Raw genomic sequence first — 22525 nt, forward strand, 5'->3', positions numbered from 1 at the left:
ACTGGCACCTGTTCCCTGAGCTGGCTGCATCCTAAACTCTGGAACTTTCTCCCGAAATTTCTCCAGCATCTCTCTCTGATCTCACTATCTCCCTGATCTCCTTTTCTGGCGCGGTGTCACATGATCATGGGAATATTTGATCACGTCCATCGATGGGTGTCTGTTGTTGTTGCAGTCAGTGTCCCAGTTGTTGTTGTGCCTCTCGTGGTGGGTATTTACTCTCATCGGCCATGGGACTCCCGGGAATGACAAAGGTTCCTCTAACCCGGACGTTCCTGATGACTGGGGAGTCCAGAACCAGGGCTCACTGTCAAAGGACACAAGTCAGGCCATTTTGGACTGAGATGAGGAGAAATGGCTTCACTCAGAGATCGGGGAGCCTGGGGAATTCTCTGCCACAGAACGTGGTCGAGGCTAAAACATTAAATGTTTTGAAGAAGGAGTTCTTAAGACCAAAGGTATCAAAGGGAATGGGGGAGAAAATAGGAACAGGGAACTGAGTTGGTTGATCAGCTATGATCACATTGAATGGTGGATGAAATACCTGCACACAGGCTGGTATCCCATCACCCTGTCACCCTTTATTAACAACACAGTGTATGCAGTGTGACCAGCCAGCTCAGAGCCTGTCCCTAGAGGGAGGACACTCTCTGATATTCCTGTTTGTTAATTTTTATTATTTTATTAAACAGTAGAGTTTACAAACAGTTAACATTGATGGTCTCATCCAGAGAAACAGCAATCTACAAGGGAGAGGAGTAGCAAAGCCAGGCCCCAAACCCCACTGTTCAACCAGTTTTCAGGGAAAGGAGGACAAACCTCAAATCCCACTTTCAGTCATTACTAAACGGTAGCAGTAACAAATATATATAAAGCAGTCCAAATAGATAAGAAACAGTGCATAGAATACAGACCCCTCCCAGCAACCCAGCAAGCCTCCCATCCCTCCCACCTTCCGGCCACTCTTAAGGCAGCTTGTACCATGCCCCTTCCGGCTCGCAGTCTGCTCTGTGTTCCTTCCAGCTCGGTCCACCCTGACACACCTTCTTGTCACTTCTAGCATAGTCCATCCTGCTTCCACCGCCACCCCCCCCCCCCCCCCCCCCCCCCCAACCTCCCCGCCACCAGGATGACTGCAGCTAGGACGGCCGACCCATCTTTCGGCTTCCCTAACTGCCCTTTGTGCCTTCTGGCCACCTCTATGCCAGCCCGTCCCCTTCCCCTGGGACGACAGCGTGCAGGGTAGCCCACAAGCTTTCCAGATCTCAGCCTGCCCCAACACACCTTCTGGCTCTCGGCTGCTCTGAGACATCTTCCGGCCAACTCTAGGACAGCCCGTCCCGATTATGCCTTCGCGAGACGACAGTGCTCTGAACGGCCTATCCACCCTCCGGCACTTGGGGCGACCATTGAGACAGCCTACCCACCCTCCAACTCTCAGGGTGACATCTTTCAGGAGGATCTATGAGCCTCCCAGTTCACAGTAAGGCATTCCAGACCCAGGGACGCTCAAGACAGTGCAGGTGATAACCCCAACAAGCAACAAGACCCCAACAGAGTCCTTTCTGGCACACAGAGTCTATTACCATAAACAGTTCTCTTCAAAATGTAGAGTCCATTCCCAGGAACAGAGTCCACTCCAGTATACAAAGTGCATTGTCAGAAATAGAGTCCAAGCCAAACTGCAGAGACCATTACCAAAAACAGTGTTTGCCACTGAGGGCAGAGTCCACTTCTGAAGGCAGCAAATGCCCACTCTACAGCACACACACAGGTGTTCAGTCTCTGTAGAGTCCTGGCCCATCCATAGAGAACCAGGCCCACTCACAGGAACACAGTACGTCGTAAAGGTGCAGCTAACTCACAGGGTCCACTCCCAAAGGCAGAGGACATTCCTGTTTATTATTTTTTCTCTTTTTTTCAGAGGGAACAGAGCCTCTGACACTCCTATTTATTTTTTAAAATCTTTTTCTATTTATCCTTCTTTTATTTTTAAAATATTTTCCTCCCACCCCCTCCCCCCCCCCCACACTACCATCTCACAGCAGTAGTCCTTATTACACTCCTGTTTATTTATTTTTCTTTTTCTCAAAACCTGGAAAAAACAATCACAGTAAACAATAAAGTAAAACAAAAAATCAAAACAAAGTCTACCTGAAACAAGGGGGAGAGACAAAAAAGGAAAGTTCTCCTCCTATCAGTGGTAGACACTCCTGTTTATTTTGAATTTTTTCTCTTTTTTGTTTCTTATTTTCTCCCCACAGTACCAGCTAACAGTGATAGTGCTTATTACCCTCCTGTTCATCTCTGTCAGCCAGGGCTCCCTGATCAGGGGTCTTACAGTCAATTAGATCCACCTGGCCCTTGTACCAGTCACTAAAATGGTGCAGGCTTGTGGGGCCAAATGGCCCACTTCTGTCCTTCTTTGTGTTTGGGTCTTGATGCAGAATCTGTGTTGGGGGGAGGGTGTGTCAATCACTGACAAGGACCACAATTTTTGCCTAGCCCCAGTAGAGAAGGTGTCAGCGAGATGTCAGTTTGAAATGGTTCCCCTTCAGTGGACAGGTAAGAGTCAACTGCTTTTGGGGGCTGTTGTGGTGCAGCGGGAGTGTCCCTACCTCTGATCCAGAAGGCCTGGGTTCAAGTCCCACCTACTTCAGGAAGGTGTCATTACATCTTGGAACAAAAAGGGTCAATCATTTTGTTAAGGCCTGCAGTTAGGTGTTGAGCCAGACTAAGGGAAAGGGCAGCAGCTGTCCTCCTCCAAGGAGGGGTTTATAAAGACAATCCCATGTGGGTCTCTAGCTTCACCCCCAACATATCTCCCAGATTGATTACAGCTAACACAAATTGTCAGGCTCCACAGTGCAACTCAAACTCCTCTTGTTATGAACAAGGGAATCTGTTGTTACCTTTCACATGAATCCAATTGTCAATTCTGCAGAAACCTCTCTGCCCAGGGATTGGGGAAAATATGGACAGTCTTAATATATTTAAGGGGGAATTTGTATTGAGTCATGACTGAGAGAAACAAGAGGAACCAATTGATGCAGAGCTGGATGGAGATGGAGGGAGATTGTGAGGGAGCATGGTGGGCCAGAAACAGCAGTGTGTCTTTGTTCGTTCATTCATTCGTAGATGCAGGTGTTACATTGGGGCCAACCTTTACTGCTCATTCCTTATTGCCCAGAGGGCAGTTGAGACACATTTCTCTGGGTCTGGAGTCACATGTAGGCCGGACAGATTTCCTTCCCTAAAGGGCATTAATGAACCAGATGGCCTTTTCTGACAATTGGCAAAGGTTTTGTGGCTACCATTAGACTCTTAACTCCAGAGTTTTAAAAATTACATTCAAATTCCTCCAACTGCGCTCGTGGGATTCGTACCCATGTTCCAAGACCATGACCTGTGTTTCTGCATTAACAGCCCAGTGCCATCATGCCCTCCTGGTGTAGTTGGGCCCAATGGCCTGTTTGTGAACTGTGAAGTGTGAGTAATTCTATGCAACAGTCACTGGATTAGCAGTTCAATAATATAACCACATGATATAACCCCCTTACGCTCTCGCTCTCTCTCTCTCTCTCTCTGTATCTCTCTCTCTCTCTGTATCTTTCACCATGGCTTAAATTAGATTGGAACCTCACGAGGCAGGTACAGGAGAGATTTGCTGTTTTGAATATTCAGTGTTGATGTTGTTTCGGTTCAGCCCCATGACACACACACAGCAATGAACTCCCTTCAGAGATTGATACGGACATTCATCAGAACAAGCTGGTCAGGACCTTGCTGCATGTTGACAGGCAGCCTCTGAGCTTCCTGGCCATCATCTCTCAGTCTGTGCTGTTCCTTTTTGTTTAGCGACAGCAACAACAGAAAATAAATCATTGAACACTATACAGAAAAATATAATTCAAATCAGTAAGGAGTAACACCCATCCTCCAAAAACAACATTTATCAGTGTAACATTCTTACTGTATTACATCCTCCTGAGTCGATTAACAGAAAGGACTTTGAGGCAAAAGTTGGTAGTGAAATAAGTTTAAAAATCTGCTGTAAAGATTCAGCAGATACAAGAGACATTTGGCCCATCAGTTTGGCTCTGGAGAGTCATCCATGAGAATGATTTCTCTGGTACAGTACTGATGGGGACAGGATTAGAGTGGTGCTGGAAAAGCACAGCAGGTAAGGCAGCATCTGAGGAGCAGGAAAATTGATGTTTTGAGCAAAAGCCCTTCATCAGCGAGCGCATTCCTGTTGAGGTGCTTTTGCCTGAAACATCAATTTTCCTGCACCTCGGATGCTACCTGACCTGCTGTGCTTTTCCAGCACCACTCTAATCTCGACTCTGATCTCCAGCATCTGCAGTCCTCACTTTTGACTGGCGGGGACAGGTCTGTCACTGTATATACTGGCGGGGACAGGTCTGTCACTGTATAACACTGGGATACAGTACTGATAGGGACAGGTCTGTCACTGTATAACACTGTGATACAGTACTGGTGGGGACCGGTCTGTCACTGTATAACACAGGGGTACAGTACTGGCGGGGACAGGTCTGTCACTGTATAACACTGGGGTACAATACTGGTGGGGGCAGGTCTGTCACTGTATAACACTGGGGTACAGTACTGGTGGGGGGCAGGTCTATCACTGTATAACACTGTGGTACAGTACTGGTGGGGACAGGTCTGTCACTGTATAACACTGGGTTACAGTACTGGTGGGGACAGGTCTGTCACTGTATAACACTGGGATACAGTACTGGTGGGGACAGGTCTGTCCCTGTATAACGCTGGGGTACAGTACTGGTGGGGACAGGTCTGTCACTGTATAACACTGGGTTACAGTACTGGTGGGGACAGGGCTGTCACTGTATAACACTGGGGTACAGTACTGGTGGGGACAGGTCTGTCACTGTATAACACTGGGTTACAGTACTGGTGGGGACAGGTCTGTCACTGTATAACACTGGGGTATAGTACTGGTGGGGACAGGTCTGTCACTGTATAACACTGGGGTACAGTACTGGTGGGGACAAGTCTGTCCCTGTATAACACTGGGTTACAGTACTGGTGGGGACAGGTCTGTCACTGTATAACACTGGGATACAGTACTGGTGGGGACAGGTCTGTCCCTGTATAACACTGGGTTACAGTACTGGTGGGGACAGGTCTGTCACTGTTTAACACTGGGGGTCTGTACTAGTGGGGGCAGGTCTATCACTGTATAACACTGGGTTACAGTACTGGTGGGGACAGGTCTGTCCCTGTATAACACTGGGTTACAGTACTGGTGGGGACAGGTCTGTCACTGTTTAACACTGGGGGTCTGTACTAGTGGGGGCAGGTCTATCACTGTATAACACTGGGTTACAGTACTGGTGGGGTCCGGTCTGTCATTGTTTCACACTGGGTTACAGTATTGTAGGGGACAGGTCTGTCACTTTATAACACTGGGTTACAGTACTGGTGGGGGCAGGTCTATCTCTGTATAATGCTGAGATACAGTGCAGATGGGGACGGGTCTGAGGTGGTGGTGATCAAAGGATAAATTAGGAATATTTGTCAGAATTAAATGAGGGTGCTTGATTCTGTGGGGATAACAATGTCCTTGGGTAGCAACATGCTCTCCAGGATAATTCAGCAATACACAATACCCTTCCTGGGTTTGTATCAATCAATTGGAGGTTATCTCAGGAGCAAATTACTGCAGATACTAGATTGTGAGGGGGAGAAAGGCAGACAGTGTTCAGTGGCTTATTGCACCTGCAGCCTACATTGATTTCACTCCTTCCTTTATCTTTTAAATGAGACATTGAACGTGACTCTGTCTGATGTCTGAAGTGAATTGAAAAGGCTCTAGACCATTATATAGGTCAAGTGCTGCAGACTTCTCCCCACTGTTCTGGTCAATGTTTATCTCCGTCAATGTTACACAAATACCTGAGCTCGTGCTTATTATATTGCTGTTTGTGGAAGCTTGCTGTTCTGCCAGGTTTGCTCCATTACAACCGGGAGTAAGTATTTCCTTGCATATAAACTGCTTTGGTTTCTCCTCAATTGTTGGAGGCACTACAGAAATGCAAGTTCTTTTCCTGCTATTTTGATTAGGAGTTTGGAATGACACCATAGATCAGAGTGAATGAATCCCGAGGGTGTGGCAGTGGGACCACACTGCAATGGTTCTCAGTGCGTCCTGCGAGAGGTTTGGGGACCATCAGCAGTATTCACAAATCAATGATTGGGTCTCTTGTTTTTGCCATTCTGTGGAATGTATTGAAGTCCTGTGGTGTGTAGTGCGTGGGTGAGGGATGTGTCGAATGATTGGAAATTGCAGACATTATCTAGTTAATGACCAACGGCCAGTGAGAGTGCCACACAGCCTTCACAGTCAGATTCAAACCAAGAGTGACCTGCTTGAGGTCATGAAAAGGGTTTGATTGGCTGGAGAAGACATCTCTATTTGCTGGGAGACTGGAACCAGGGGCCATGGATCTAATGAGGGTGGCATGGTGGCTCAGTGGCTAGCATGTTGCCTCACAGCACCGGGCACCGTGGTTCAATTCCAGCCTTGGGCAACTGTCTGTGTGGAGTTTGCACATTCTCCCCGTGTCTGTGTGGGTTTCCTCCCACAGACCAAAGATGTGCAGGATGGGTGAATTGGCCATGCTAAATTAATCATGGATGTGTAGGTTAGGTGCATTAGTCAGGGGTAAATATAGGGTAGGGGGGAATAGGTCTGGGTGGGTTACTCTTTGGAGGGTTGGTGTAGACTGGTTGGGCCGAAGGGCCCGATTCCATACTGTATGGATTCTAATTTTAAAATGAATTCAGGAGAAATATCTTGCCCCAGACAGTGGGGAGATTGTGGAATTTACTGGAGTTACAGTGTGCAAAGAAACTGATCAGAAACAGCTCAGCAGTGACTGTGTTCCTAAAGTACGTTGTTGGCTGTGCAATACTTTGGAATGCCCTGCGATTGTGCGGGTTGTTTGATTAAAGCTGATTTCTGGCCCCATTTGAATTGTTTTTAGGTTTTCTTTTTCTTCTATGGATTTCATGATGTAAGAACTTTGTAAAATCTTCTCCTCCTCCTCTACAATACTCTCTAACTGACCTCCTTAATTAAAGAATCTGTGAGTTGCTGTAAGGTCTCCTTCACTGGCTGATGTCAAACTGGGACATTTTCATGGTGTAAAATGCTTCCAGATCATTACAAGCTCCTGCTCGATGTGAGGGAGTTGGAGAAGGACACCAGGAATGGGCAGAGTGTGTGACTACAGAGCCAAGTATGCAATTGTTCAACAACAACTTGTGATTACATAGTGCCATTCATGGAATTTCTTTTACTCATTCACGGGATGTGGGTATCACTGGCTAGCCCAGCATTTAATACCCATCCCTAATTGCCCAGAGGGCAGTTCAGAGTCAACCACATTGCAATGGGGTCTGGAGTCACATGTAGGCCAGACCAGGTAAGGATGGCAGGTTTCCTTACCTGAGGAACATTAGAGAAGGAGATGGTCCATGGTTTACCATTAGCTAAACTTTCTTTTATTGTAGTTTTTATTGAATTCAAATTTCACCATCCTCATGGGTGGGATTCAAACCCATGTCCTCAAAACATCAGCCTGAGGGTCTGGATTATATGTTCAGTGACACTACCACTGTGCTACTTCCTCTCGCTAAAAGCATGAAAGGTAACTGTGATGCACCTGAAGGTTGCTGCACAGGTGGGTAGAGTGGTCAATAAGGCACATGTTAGCCTTGCCTTCATCGTACAGGGTATTGAGTATAAGACCTGGCAGGGCCATGTTAAAATTGTACAAGACTTTGGTTCGGCTGCATTTAGAATACTGTGCACAGTTCTGGTCACCACATTATCAAAAGGATGTGGACGTTTTGGAGAGGGTGCAGAGAAGGTTTACGAGGATGTTGCCTGGTATGGAAGGTGCTAGCTATGAAGAGAGGTTGAGTAGGTTAGGTTTATTTTCATTAGAAAAAAGGAGATTGAGGGGGGACCTAATTGAGGTTTACAAAATCATGAAGGGTAGAGACAGGGTGGATAGAGACAAGCTTTTTCCCAGGGTGAGGGATTCAATAATGAGAAGTCACGCTTTCAAGGTGAGAAGAGAATAATTTAAGGGGAATACACGTGGCAAGTACATTACACAGAGGTGGCAAGTGTCTGGAACATATTGCCAGCAGAGGTGGTAGAGGCAGGCACGGTAGATTCATTTAAGGTGCACCTGAACAGCTGCATGAGTAGGTGGGGAGCAGAGGGATACAGATGCTTAGGAATTGGGTGATAGGTTTAGACAGTGGATTTGGATCGGCACAGGCTTGGAGGGCTGAAGGGCCTGTTCCTGGGCTGTAAGTTTTCTTTGTTCTTTGTGCTACCAAATCTCTCTATTCTGTAGCTTTCTGCAGTCTTCCTCCATTTAAATAATACTCTGCTCCTCTGTTCTTCCTACCAAAGTGCATCAACTCACTTTCCCACACATTATATTCCATCTGCTAAGATTTAGTCCATTTGCTGAATGGTCTCTGTCCGTTTGAATGGTATCAGTCATTCCAGCCTGAGGGTAAGGATTGCTGTGAATGATTCAGACGAAAGGGTGGGATTTGGGGAGGTGACACTCTTAGCCAGAATCAGAATGCAGAATGGTCGCTGAAGGAGGTACAACAATTTGAAAATACTGTGCTGTCCTAGTGCTTTGAAATAACATGGAACTTCATAGTTGCCAGTGGGGGTTAAACACATTCCTAGAGGTTACCTCACATGGCATCTGACCTCCAAAAAATTTCCAACCTAAGTTTATTGCACCCCTGATATTGTTCTCATAAATCAACTGAAATGTTCAAAGAAAATAATAAAGAAATATGAACTGTCTCATTTTTAAAGACCTCAGGAAGGATGATAAACTATTCCCATTGATTAGAGATTCTAGAACTAGAGGCACAATCTGGGAATTAGGGCCAGACTGTCCAGGAGAAATGTTAGGAAGCACTTCGACACACAAAGAGGGAGATATTTGGAAATCTCTTCCACAAACGCAGTGGATGCTTCATCAGTTGGTAATTTTAATCTGAAATAGATAAATCTTTGTTAAGCAAATGTATTAAGGGAATGTGGTCAGACCACATTTGGAGTATTGTGGGCAATTTTAGGCCCCATACCTCAGGAAGGATGTACTGGCCCTGGAGCAGGTTCACGAGAGTGATCCCAGGAATGAAAGGCTTCATGTGTGAGGAATGTTTGAGGACTCTGGGTCAATATTTGATGGAGTTTAGAAGGATGGGGGGAGGAATCTGATTGAACTATACAGAATGCTGAATGGCCTGGACAGAGTAGATGTTGGGAAGATGTTTCCATTGATAGGAGAGATTAGGAGCCGAGGGCACAATATTATAGTAAAGGGAAGACCCTTTAGAACATAGATAAGGAGAAACTTCTTCAGCCAGAGAGTGGTGAATCTATGGAATTCATTGCCAGTGGAGGCCAGGTCATTGTGTATATTTAAGACTGAGATAGAGAGAGATTCCTGAGTATCAAGGCGACTAAGGGTTATGGGGAGAAAGCAGGAAAATGGGGTTGAGAAACTTGTCAGCCATGATTGAATGGCAGAGTTTACTCAATGGGCTGAATGGCCTAATTTCTGCTCATATGTCTTATGGCCTTATATTGGCCAACGGCAAAGATGTGGCATTAAGGCCATGATTGAAATGGTGGAGCAGGTTTAAGGGGATGATTGGTCTCTTTTCTATGTTCTATGAGCATAAATTTCCTCTTGTGTTTTTATTTTGGCAGAAATATCCCAAGAATGTTTTTCTTGAAGACTCATAGGCAGTCTTGGAGGCATGGCAACTACAGCTATGTTGGTACAAGTCAGCCCCTTTCAAAATGTGTATTGAACACAGGTTGAGAAAATGGAAGCCAGCCTGTAGAAATCTGAAGGTTCCTCTTGTCGCTGATAGATCAAGGAAGAGACACATTTACCCTTCACTGTGAGCAAGCAGAACAAGAGGAGTTCTTTTCGATCTGCAAACTCTCTGATCCATGTTTTGTTCTGAAGAAGGCAGGTCTGAGTCTTGCCTTGCTTTCAAATGGTGTGGGTAAACGCCCTGTTCTCAGTCACTGCTGGGTTTTCTTTTGAGGCTTTTAATGAAGCGATAACACAGTTAGTACAATTATCTGGGTCGACAGATAAAGGTGAAACAGCCGGTGTGTTTATCACTGGGAGTGTTCCGTCATGCTGTGCTACTTGGTTAACGCAATTACACTCAATATATTTGTTTAAGAACTCTGCCCTCACAGAAATTGTAGAATCATTCAGGGGAGGTCATTCAGCCTTCATGTTTACACTGGTTCTTTGAAAGAGCACGCAGATTTGTCATTTGACCAAACCCTTTTTTTTCCCCTTTGTAACACTGTACGTTTGTTCAAGAACTTGTTCAACCTTCACAGAATGATAGAATCCCTACAGTGTGGAAGCATACCAACCCTCCAAAGAGCATCCCCCCCATCCCCGTAACCCCACATTTCCCATGGCTTATCCACCTAGGCTGCACACCCTGGACATTATGGGCAATTTAGCATGCATGGCCAATTCACCCAGACCTGCACATCTTTGGACTGTGGGAGGTAACCCACACAGACAGTTGCCCGAGGGTGGGATTGAGTAGGTAAAAACAAGGACTGCAGATGCTGGAAACCAGAGTCTAGATTAGAGTCATACTGGAAAAGCACAACTGGTCAGGCAGTATCCGAGGAGCAGGAAAATTGGCATTTTGGGCAAAAGTCTTTCCTGATGAAGGGCTTTTGCCCGAAATGTCGATTTTCCTGCTCCTTGATGCTGCCTGACCTGCTGTGCTTTTCCAGCACCACCCTAATCTTGAGGGTGGGATTGAACCCAGGACCCTGGTACTGTGAGGCAGCATTGCTAACCAATGTACTGTCCCTTTGGCCGTTACTTCCGGAAGCAGCTGACAGCATTACTTCCGGAAGCAGCTGCCAGTATCTCTTCTGGTCGAGAATCCCAAAGTCTGACAACTCTGAGGAAAAACATTTTGTCTCTTCTCCCTTCCGTTGTTCATGAGGTTGAAATTGATGATTTAATGTGGTGTCCCACGTGCCCGTTTTCACTTATTCCTTCATTGAAGCCTCTCCTTCTCTTCTTACAAACTGCTGCTAAGTTACCCTTCATCATCCCAGTTCCAAGGAGGACAGACCTAACTTCTCCTTCATTACCGAAGGTTCATATCACTAGTTGTGTCCCGGTTAACCTCCCCTGTACCCACTGTGTCAGTGTAACACAGTGAATTTCTTCTTAAATATTCATTGGGATTTAGGTACCACTGACAACGCCAGCATTTCCCCCCCCTTCCCAGATTCCCTTAAACTGAATGGATTGCTCAGCTGTTTCACAGGGCAGTTAAGGGTCAACCACCTTGATGTGGATTGAGAGTCACACGTAGGCCAGACCACGTAAGGATGGCAGATTTCCTTCCCCGAAGAACATGAGTGACCCAGATGATTTACTGCAACGATTGATAGTTTCATGCTCATCCTTGCAGAGATTAGCTTCTAATATGGGGAATAGGCAGGAAAGTGGAGTTAAGGATTATCAGATCAGCCATGATCCCATTGAATGGCAGAGCAGACTCAATGGGCAGAATAGCCGATTGCTGCTCCTACATCTCACAGTAATTTCCAGATTTATTAATGGCTCTTAATTACCACCAAATACTTAGGACTGTAGATTTGAACACAAGCCCCCAGAGAAAGAGCTGAGTTTCAAGATCCATAACACAGTGATGTTACCTTGACAGCACCATCTCCCAACAAGATATCAAATAAAACCCAACTCTTGGGTTTATCAGTGTTCGGGTAAAACCTTGTTGCTTTGTTGCTCGATGTGATTGCAAGGAGACAGAAGGAGCTCTTGAGGTGTGAGTTAATCAAGAGAATAGACTGTTTCTTTAAGTCCTTAGCCACTCCTCAACTCCCGAAATGCAGCCACTCCTCGCATTAGGAAATTCAAACTGCAGAAAGCAGCTTTCATCAGAATTTGAACTCTGAAGAAGGGCCATATTCAACCTGAAATCTTAACTCTGTTTCACCCTTCACAGATGTTGCCAGACCAGCTGAGTTTCTTAGTGTTTATATCAGATTGGCTCCCATTGTTCTAGCAATGTCCCACCAGAGGAAAGGGTCTCTTCAAATCTATCTTACTGAAGGTTTTAATTTTTAAATCCATCCACCTTCCAATACTCCAGGAAACACGTGGCTCATTTATGCGCAGGTCCTCATAATGTAACCATGAACTGGTGAGGAACAAAACTGGAGGTTGCAGGTCTCTCTCACACCGCTCTCTGGGACAGCATGTAGTCAGGAATATCACTCTGTTCCTGATGACACCAGCCGAGATGTCAGAGTTTCATTCACACCACAACAAGATGTGAAACTGCATTCCACAGCACCGGCTGGAGCTCAGGGAAGTCAGAAGAGTTTGGGTTCAATTCCCCAAATGACTGGAACATGGTCAAGATCATATACTCCATGCAGTGCAGAGGGAGTACTGCCCTGTCAGAGGGTCAGTGCTGAGGGAGTGCTGCACTGTCAGAGGGTCAGTGCTGAGGGAGTGCTGCACTGTCAGAGGGTCAGTGCTGAGGGAGTGCCGCACTGTCAGAGAGTCAGTAATGGGGGAGTGCCACACTGTCTGAGGGTCAGTGCTGAGGGAGTGCCGCATTGTCAGAGGGTTAGTATTGAGGGAAAACATAGATGCAAGTTCTCCTTGGTGTGTTCCATAGTATTGGTCCCTTCAGGCAGCATCATTCAAACTGAGAATCCATTTGGAGTCACATTGCTGTTTGTGGTAGCTTGCTTGTCATGAATTGAATTCGAGATTATGACAGTGAGACCTTTTACAAAGCATTTCATTTGCTTTTACAAAGCTTTGGCATGTCATGATGTGATTAAAGATGCTATATAAATGCAGGTTGTCTTGGTGGGTGTGCTACATTAACACAACTGGGGAGAGAGAGATCTGATCAGGTTTTCTGTTTTTTATGTCAGACCCATGCTTGCTGTGCCCTCCTGTTTAATGGTCAGATTGATGCCAGATAACTTAATTACAATCAGAACAGAGGAAAACAAATGAAACTGAATATTGATCTCTTGCTCGACATTTCAAAGCATCTGGTCTGTGTATTTTGGCAGAGTTTGTGTTCTGCATGTCACATTTATCCTCCACATGACCTTGAAATCGGTCCCTGTGTCTGCTGCAGCTTGGGATGGTTCTTGGGGGTGAGGTTTTCCCAGGTCAAAGCAATAATGACCAGCTCTGAAGAAGGGTCTCTGGACCTGAAACATTTACTCTGCTTTCTCTCCACTGATGCTGTCAGACCTGCTGAGCTTTTCCAGCACATTCTGTTTTTGTTTTTGTTTCTGATTTATAGCATCTGCAGTTTGTTGGATTTTTGTTTGTTTAGTGATGATCCTCTGATGCTCCTTATCAGGAATTGGGTGTATCGTTAATACGGAATAATTTTCAGGGAATTGTGAAAATAGAAGGAGTTGGGAGTTGGATAATCTTTGAAAATGCCAGCACAGACATATGGGCTGAGTAGTGTAGTGTGATTCTCTGACTTTGCTGGATGTTTTTTGTGAGTGAGTTTTAATTTCTGTCTCTTTCAGGAGAGCCTCGGAGATTTGATCCAACGTTCAAGGGACCAATTCACAGCAGGTTGGTGATCTGCTTCTGTCCTGCACAATATTCCGATAGCATGAGAGAATTTACAGAAATGTCCGGGAGGTTAATGAAATGGTGTAGGTGTTTGGTCAGGGGCTCCTACCCAGCATCAAGTCCCGTTCCCCTGTCTCCTCCCTCTCACTGATGTACATGAGCTCACAGTCTGGCTGTGGCCAATCCAGTCACTGGTTTGAAATCCTTCTCATGCAGTTACTTGGTGCTTTTCTTTGGGCTGTTGATGTCCATTGGGAAAGAGGATGGAGGTAGCAGATTTACCCAAAGGGTCTTCCACTGTCAGGGGCTGTAATCTCTGAGAGCCCATGATCCTCCTTGATCTCTGCTGTCCTCTTATTGGCCAGCGGCTGCTTGACCATGCCCTGATTTTAATCACTCCACTCTTGGTACCCGTTCCTTCAAATCCTGTCCTGGGCTCCGGGGAATTCCCTTCAGATCCTGGCCCCAGGCTCTGGAATTCCCTTCAGATCCTGGCCCGGGGCTCTGGAATTCCCTTCAGATCCTGATCCCGGGCTCTGGAATTCCCTTCAGATCCTGGCTCTGGGCTTTGGAATTCCCTTCAGATCCTGGCCCTGGGCTCTGGAATTCCCTTCAGATCCTGGCCCCGGGCTCTGGAATTCCCTTCAGATCCTGATCCCAGGCTCTGGAATTCCCTTCAGATCCTGGCTCTGGGCTTTGGAATTCCCTTCAGATCCTGGCCCCGGGCTCTGGAATTCCCTTCAGATCCTGATCCCAGGCTCTGGAATTCCCTTCAGATCCTGGCTCTGGGCTTTGGAATTCCATTCCTAAATCTCTCCACCTCTCTCCTGCTCTGTCCTCCTTAAAACCTGTCTCTTTGACAGTGCCTTTAGCTGTAATCCAAAGAACACCTGGTTAGTACAGGAATAGTCCTTGTTAACGTTACTGGACTGATTGGAATGAGGTCAGCCAGTTGGAGCTCTCAGAATATGAGTTCCTTGATTGGGGTTGTTAATCTGGTCCTATCAGGGAGTCCTGGCTGACAGTGTTTAAACAGGAGTGTCCGAGGTTCTGTTCACTCTGAGGGAGCTGGGACAGTGTCAAGTGTAAATGAAGGGTGACTTGGTGACAGGGTACTGACTTTCATGATGTTATGTCTGGTGGTTAGAATTAGATGCTGATGGAGCCGTGTGGGTGGAGCAGTGCTCAGAGTGCTAATAAGGACAAAAATTACGCCAATAACCCCCCCACAGTATTAGGAATGGGTGGGTAAACCCGAGACTCAGTTACATGTCGACTGTGCTGGTCATTTCACAGGCTCAATGCTTTAGTCATTGTGGACGCCCACTCAAAGTGACTGGGCATGTTCGGAGTACCTTTGTCAAACGCAAGGATGATGATTGGAAAGTTTGGAAGCATCTTTTGTAATATACAAGCTTTCAGAAGTGTTGGTCTCAGATAACGGTCCGTCATTTACCAGCAGGGAAGTTAAGTATTTCCTAAAGTCAAATGGCATTCGATATATTTGGACAGCTCCATTTCATCCATCATCCAATGGTCTGGTGGAAAGAGCAGTCCAGACTTCGAGGGCTTAAAGAAACAGCCTACAGCTTCACACAATACCAAACAGTCCCTGTTCCTGTTTGATTGTAGGATCACCCCTCGTGTAACTAAAGGGTATAGCTCCAGCAGAGTTGCTAATGGGGAGAAGGCTCCACACCAGGTTAAGATTAGATTAGATTCACTACAGTGTGGAAACAGGCCCTTCGGCCCAACAAGTCCACACCGACCCTCCGAAAAGCAACTCACCCAGACCCATTCGCCTACATTCACCCCTCACGAATGCACCTAACACTATGGACAATTTAGCATGGCCAATTCACCTAACCTGCATAACTTTGGACTGTGGGAGGAAACCCACACAGGCACAGGGAGAATATGCAAACTCCACACAGACAGTTGCCTGAGGCGGGAATTGAACCTGGGTCCCTGGCGCTGTGAGGCAGCAGTGCTAACCACTGAGCCACCATGCCACCCCAAACCTGATCTTGCTAAACTTGGGGGAAGGTGAAATGGCATCAGGAACGCCAATACTGGATACAAGACTAAGTGAGAGAGACAGTTTACTTCTGGGGATAAAGTTTGATGTTGAAACCATAGGAACAGTAAAAGGCATGGTCGACATGAGGTGAGGAAGGCAAGGCGGTGATGAACAAAGCATATGGATCAGATGAAAGCTGAAACGTTGCAAATGGGGCAGGTGTAAACATACCTGGATCCTCTGAACACCAGCAAGGCCATCTGAACCTATGGGTTCTCCCCTTTGGCCCTAATGTCAAAGAAACTTCCAGGTCCAAGATGGAGACACCAGATGTTGCAGCCTCGATGCTGTCACCACCTGGAGATGAATTTTGGCCGAGACACTCCGGGAAAGATAGGCGGGTTATAGTCTAGTACACACCTCCCCCATCCAAGGCAGAGTCTGAGTAATTGGACCCAATTCAAAAACACCCAGGAGAAGCTACAGGATAAAGAACTGGTCTACATCCCAGGTCTAGGAGGGGGAGGGATGTAGTGATTAGAACAAGGTCAGCTCGCTGGACTTCAAAGACACTGAGCTCCCTGACTGGGGCTGTTAACATGGTCCAAACAGGGAGCCCTGGCTGACAGATATAAACAGGAGTGTTTCTGTTCACGCTATGAGGGAGCTGGATCAGTGTCAACTGCTATTCACATGTAACTAAAGGGTGACTTGGTGACAGGATAACAACCTCGGTGGAATTATTTCAGTTTATAACATTACATTTCCCCATGTGACTGTGACAAACGTAAGCTTTGCATTCTTGTCATTCTGGGCCGGTGTGCAGGCTACACACCATCCTCCGGTAACCACTGACACTGTTTCCCAGCTCTCAGCTGCTCCCATTCTTGTCCATCCGGTCATAACCAGCATTCCGTGCTGCCTGAGGGAGAGGGTTTTTGCTCGGATTAAATCTCAGGAATACCGAAGCCATCGTTTTCAGCCCTCTCTTCAAATTCTGCTGGCAAGTTATCAACATCATCACCCTCCCCGGCAACAACACCAAGAGTAAACCAGTCTGATCACACATTGTGGTGATGTCATTAGATGGATATTTTGGAGACTCAGGTTAATGTTCTGGAGACAGGACACAGTATGAATTAGGCTGTGGAATACACTGCCTGGAAATGTGATGAAGGAAGGTTCAATTGAAAACCCATTGGATGATTATTTCTATGGAAATAGTGTCCAGGATATGGGAAAAAGGCAGCAGATCAGTGGGTAGTCGATTGGGTAATCGATCAGTGTAGGCATGATGGGCCAAATGGCCTCTTTCTGTGCTGTGCTATAACAATTCAGTGACTCAGCGACAAGAGTTTAAAACCCAGCACTGCAGCTAAAATTTGAATTCAATAAATATGCAGTTGTGCTGTTGAATCTGGTAAAAGCCCATCTAATGTCCTTCTGGGAGGGAAATCTGCCACCCTGACCTGGTCTGACCTACATGTGACTCCAGACCCACAGCGATGTGGTTGACTGCAATATCTGATCAGCCACAATTCATTGAATAGAGGAGTAGACTCGATGGGCCGAATGGCCAATTTCTGCTTCGACGTTGTTATGGTCTTATAGAAACAGGTACTAAACTTGCACTTAGCACCCAACTACTGAAATTGAAAGGAAATGCATTGTGTTTCTGTTATATTCATAGAATTAAATTCTCTCACAGTACACAATGAGGCCATTTAATCTGTTATTTCTGTGCTGGCCTTTTGAAAGGGTATTGGAATTAATCCCAATTTACTTCAAGTTCCCATATTCCTGTGAAATCACCCCCCCCCTCCCCCCAACCCCCATCCCCTAGCCTTTCCAGGATTTCTCCAGTTCCCTTCTGAGTTATAATGGAATCTGGTTCCATTGCCCTTTAAGGCAGTACTATCCAGATCATAGGAAACTGTGCTGAAATAAATCTTTCCTCATGTATTTATTCAGTTTTCCAATCAGTGTCTCCTCAGTCATCATAAACAGAAAGATTCAAGGTTTTATTTAGCCTGGCGTTTTCAAAGCAATTATTTGGCATTACAGAGCTGTTTGTTCATTGAGGTTTATTGTGAAAAATTACCTCTCACTTACCTCATGCTCTCTGCACCTACTCCGCGACTCTGAATGACTGACCCAGTTTAAACTAGAATGTTTTATTTGCTTCTCAGGGACAAAGTGATAGGATCTAATAGACACACAACTGTTCAATGTCATTCCTGTTTACCCAGTGTGTATACTGGTGAGCAGAAAAATACATTGAATGACAAAGCAATTCTGACTATAACAAGACCATAAGACACAGGAAGTAGGCCATTCAGCCCATTGAGTCTACTGTATCCATTCAATGAGGTCATGACTGATTTGGTAATCCTACATTTTCATGCCTTTTCCCCATAATCTTTGTTTCCCGACAGTTTAAAAATCTGTCTGAGCCTTGAATGTAGTTAGTGACCCAGCCTGGTCTGTCCTCTGAGATAAAGAATTCCACAGATTGACTAGCCTCTGAGAGAAATTCCTCCTCATCTCAGTCTTAAATGTGTGACTCCATATTGTGAGATTATTTGAGGAGGAGTGGTTCTAACGGTATTACCACGGGACTGTTAATCTAGAGACCCGGGTAATGTTGCTGGTGGCCCAGATTTGAATCCCACCAAGGCTGATAGTGGACTTTGAATTCAATAAAAAATCTTGAATTAAGAGGCAAATGTTGACTAGGAATCCATTGTCAAGTGTCATGGGGAAAATCCATCTGGTTCACTAACGTCCTTTAGGGAAGGAAACCTGATCTGACCTACAGTGTGACTCCAGACCAACAGCGATGTGGTTGACATTTACCTGCCCCCTGGGCAGTTAGGAATGGCAATAAATGCTGATCCAGCCAGCGACACCCTCATCCCTTCAATGAATCAAGAAATTCCCTCTGGCCCCATAATGGGAAACAATCTCTCCACATCGACCCTGTCAAGTTTCCAATAAATTTATGTGTTTCAATAAGGTCACCTCTCATTCTTCTGAACTCTAATGACTATAGGCCCGATGTACTCAACCTCTCCTCATCAGGCATTCCCATTTGAGCGACCTCCTTTAACCATTCCCTCTGTGCAATGCATTCCTTTGAATGTGAGATTGTCATTGCTAAATCCCAGAAACATTAGAGGAAATTCTTTCTCAGCCACTGCGGATCCGCAGTGGCTGAGAAAGAATTTCCTCTAATGTTTCTGGGATTTAGCAATGACAATCTCACATTCAAAGGAATGCATTGCACAGAGGGAGCCATTCAGCTCATTCTGGCCAAGAAAGGGTCAGTCAGTCTATCCCACTTATCAACCCATGATCCATTAGTTATGATCCAAGACCAAGTATCTGAGGGTTTCTGTCTTGCCCATCTTTTCGGGCTATGCTAGTAAGTAAGGGCCTTCCACCTGGAGAATGATCCCGTGACACTTCTCCGAACATTTTCAAAGATCTTTCCAGCCACTTTATTCTCTCATGGGAGGTAAGCCTCGCTGTTCGCAGTCCATTTTCCAGCAAGTGCCTCATGGCCTTGTCAATATTTTCGAATTAACCCATTCAGAGATGTTATTGCACACCGCTCAGGTGGGTCTTGAACGTGGGCCTTCTGGTTCAGAGTTAGAGAAATTACCACTGTACCATAGGCACCCTTAGCATCTGTGCTATTGATGAAGATATTCTGAACAACCTACTCAGATTGTTATAACTCATTTCAGGAGCAGATGGGTATTGAACCTAGGCCCTCTATCTGAGAGGTAGGTACACTACCACTGCAGGAATCTCAGTGAGTCTCTCTCTCGCTGCAACCCCCAGGTCATCTCCTCTGTCCTGAAGCTCTTCAACCATGTCCTGAAACAGACTCACTACCACAGCCACATCTGCTTACCTGCCAAACTTCCTTCCCACCTATCCACTCCACCCTCCTCTCTGACAAATCACCTTCATCCCCACCCCCATCCACCTACTGCACTCCTAGCTATCTCCTTCCCAGCCCCACTCCCCTCCCATTTATCTCTCCACCCTGGACACTCCCTGCCTTCATTCCTGATGAAGGGCTTTTGCCCGAAACATCAATTTTCCGGCTCCTTGGATGCTGCCTGACCTGCTGTGCTTTTCCAGCAACACTCTAATCTAGACAGTACCACTGCAGCACAAGAGCGGCCTGTAGTCTTGATTGCTTCGGATGTTCAAATGATCATTTAAATAATTCTTCAAATGTTGTGTGGGTTTTCATCTCTCCCACCCTTTCCAGCAGTGAGTTCCAGCTTCCCACCGCCCTCTTGATGAAAAGCCTTTTCCTCAGATTCCCTATAAACTTCCTGCTCCTTCCCTTAAACTGTACTAATCCCACAACTACGGGGGAAAAAAGATCTCCCAATCTGCCTTGTCTACATCCTTCAGAACTTTATACTCCTTGATCAGATTCTCCCCTCAGCCTTCTCTGCTGTCTGTGTTCTCCAATATTATCTGCTGCAGAGACTCCAACCCAGGGAAATTACACCCCCAGCTCAACACTTCAGCATTCTATTTGATTGACTTTGAACAGTTTCTTTGCAGTAAACTGTGCTGACAATGTAATGACTTTCCAAGTTTGCCAACGTGAACTTCCACAGTTCTGAGAACCATGGACACTCTCAGTTTGAATATGTTCAGTATTCAAACCAAGCTGTCCTGGTTTGGAAGCAGCATAAACCACAGCCTCCTGCTGAGCAGACTGGTTCCCTGAAATACCTTGAATTCCTTTTCAGGCCAGGATGAGATGATGCATTTTGGTAGGACCAAAAAGGTAATGGAGTAGGAACAGATCACTACTGATGCTGGAATCTGTACTGAAAACAGCAAATGTTGGAGATCACAGCAGGTCAGACAGCATCCATGGAGAGAGAGAGAGCAAGCTAATGTTTTGAGTCAAGGTGATTCTTTATGTAGATGTGTAGACATGTCAGTAAGATGGATAAGGCATCTAGGGGACTTGCCTTTATTAGTCAAGGTGTTTAAAACAAGAGGAGGGAGGTTTCGTTGGAGCAGTATGTTATGGTGGTTAGTTAGGCCACAGCAACAGTACTGTGTGCAGTTCCAATCACCGATACTAAAGGAAGGAAGTGGTTGGATTTGAGAGGGTGGAGGAAAGACTCTCCCAGATATTACTGGGACTGGAATGGTTCAGGTATGAAGAGACTACAAAGGCTTGGCTTGTTCACCTTAGAGCTGAGAAGACTGAGGAGGGGGAACTGTGTGTAAGATTATGAGGGGCATGGACAGGGTGGATAGGGAGCAGCAGTTCCCCTTGGTTGAAGGGTCAGTAATGAAGGACCATGATGAGATAATGAAAGGCAGGGGTTCAGAGGGGATTTAAGGAAACATGCTTTCACCCCAAGGGTGGTGGGGGTCTTGAAGGTACTGTCTGGGAGGGCAGTTTAGGTGGGAAACCTCACAACCTCTTAACATACTCAGATGGGCACTTGTGATGTCATAACATTCAAGGCTATAGGTCTTAAGTCATTGAATCATAGAGATGTACAGCACGGAAACACTTGTTCCAACTCATCTGCACCAACCAAGTTTCCTACATTAATCTAGTCCCATTCGCCAGCATTTGGCCCATATCCCTCTAAACCCTTCCTATTCATATACCCATCTAGATGCCTTTTAAATGTGCAAAGTGTACCAGCCTCCACTACTTCCTCTGGCAGATCATTCCATACAAGCACCACCCTCTGTGAAAAAGTTACCACTCCAGTCCTTTCTAAATCTTTTCCCTCTCACCTTAAACCTATGCCACCCCGGAAAAAAGGTCACCACTCAGCCTCCAGCATTCCAGGGAAAATAGCCCCAGCCTATTCAGCCGCGCTCTCCCTGTAGCTCAAATCCTCCAGTTCTGGCAACATGCTTATAAATCTTTTCTAAACCCTTTCAAGTTTCACAATGTCTTTCCAATGGTGGGGAGACCAGAATTGAACACAGTTTTCCAAAAGTGGCCTAATCAATGTCCTGTACAGCTGCAACATGATGTAACACATGGCAGGGAGGTGTAGGTAGGAGTATACTTCTGGTGGTACAGACTTGGCTGTATTGTATGATTCTATGATTCAATGATGTTTGAAGTTCTTGAGAAGACATGTAGCTCAGGTTGTGGATGAGTCTGTTGACTTCCTCATTGAGCTAGAAAGTTTAAAAAAATTACCAACTTATCAAGCAGGTCAAGAACCCCATTCAACAATGATGACACTCCAGCTCCCTCAATACTGACCCTCCGACAGTGTGGCGCTCCCTCAGCGCTGACCCTCTGACAGTGCAGCACTCCCTCAGTGCTGACCCTCTGACAGTGCAGCACTCCCTCAGTACTGACCCTCTGACAGTACGGCACTCCCTCAGTACTGACCCTCTGACAGTGCGGCACTCCCTCAGCACTGACCCTCTGACAGTGCGGCACTCCCTCAGCACTGACCCTCTGACAGTGTGGCACTCCCTCAGTACTGACCCTCTGACAGTGCAGCACTCCCTCAGTGCTGACCCTCTGAAGTGTGGCACTCTCTCAGTACTGACCCTGTGACAGTGCAGCCCTACGTCAGTACTGACCCTCTCACTGTGCGACACTCCCTCGGTACTGACACTCCGACAGTGCAACATTCCCTCAGCACTGACCCTCTGACAGTGCGGCAATCCTGCAATACTGACCCACTGACAGTGCGGCATTCCCTCAGTGCTCAGTACTGAGTCTCTG

The 22525-nt window shown here is 46.2% G+C and overlaps 1 protein-coding gene across 5 annotated transcripts in view; it reads left to right on the plus strand.

The window, feature by feature from the left end:
- The window catches only part of LOC140480153 (choline transporter-like protein 5), a 284053-nt gene that overhangs the window by 143813 nt on the left and 117715 nt on the right, over window positions 1-22525 (plus strand). For all 5 annotated transcript variants that reach the window (XM_072574866.1, XM_072574868.1, XM_072574870.1 and 2 more), the window contains exon 2: window positions 13700-13748. In XM_072574866.1, coding sequence (XP_072430967.1) covers window positions 13700-13748 — 49 coding nt within the window. The remainder of the gene's footprint in view (window positions 1-13699; window positions 13749-22525) is intronic.

The sequence above is a fragment of the Chiloscyllium punctatum genome, chromosome 7, assembly GCF_047496795.1.
Source record: "Chiloscyllium punctatum isolate Juve2018m chromosome 7, sChiPun1.3, whole genome shotgun sequence".
Classification (NCBI taxonomy): Eukaryota; Metazoa; Chordata; class Chondrichthyes; order Orectolobiformes; family Hemiscylliidae; genus Chiloscyllium; species Chiloscyllium punctatum.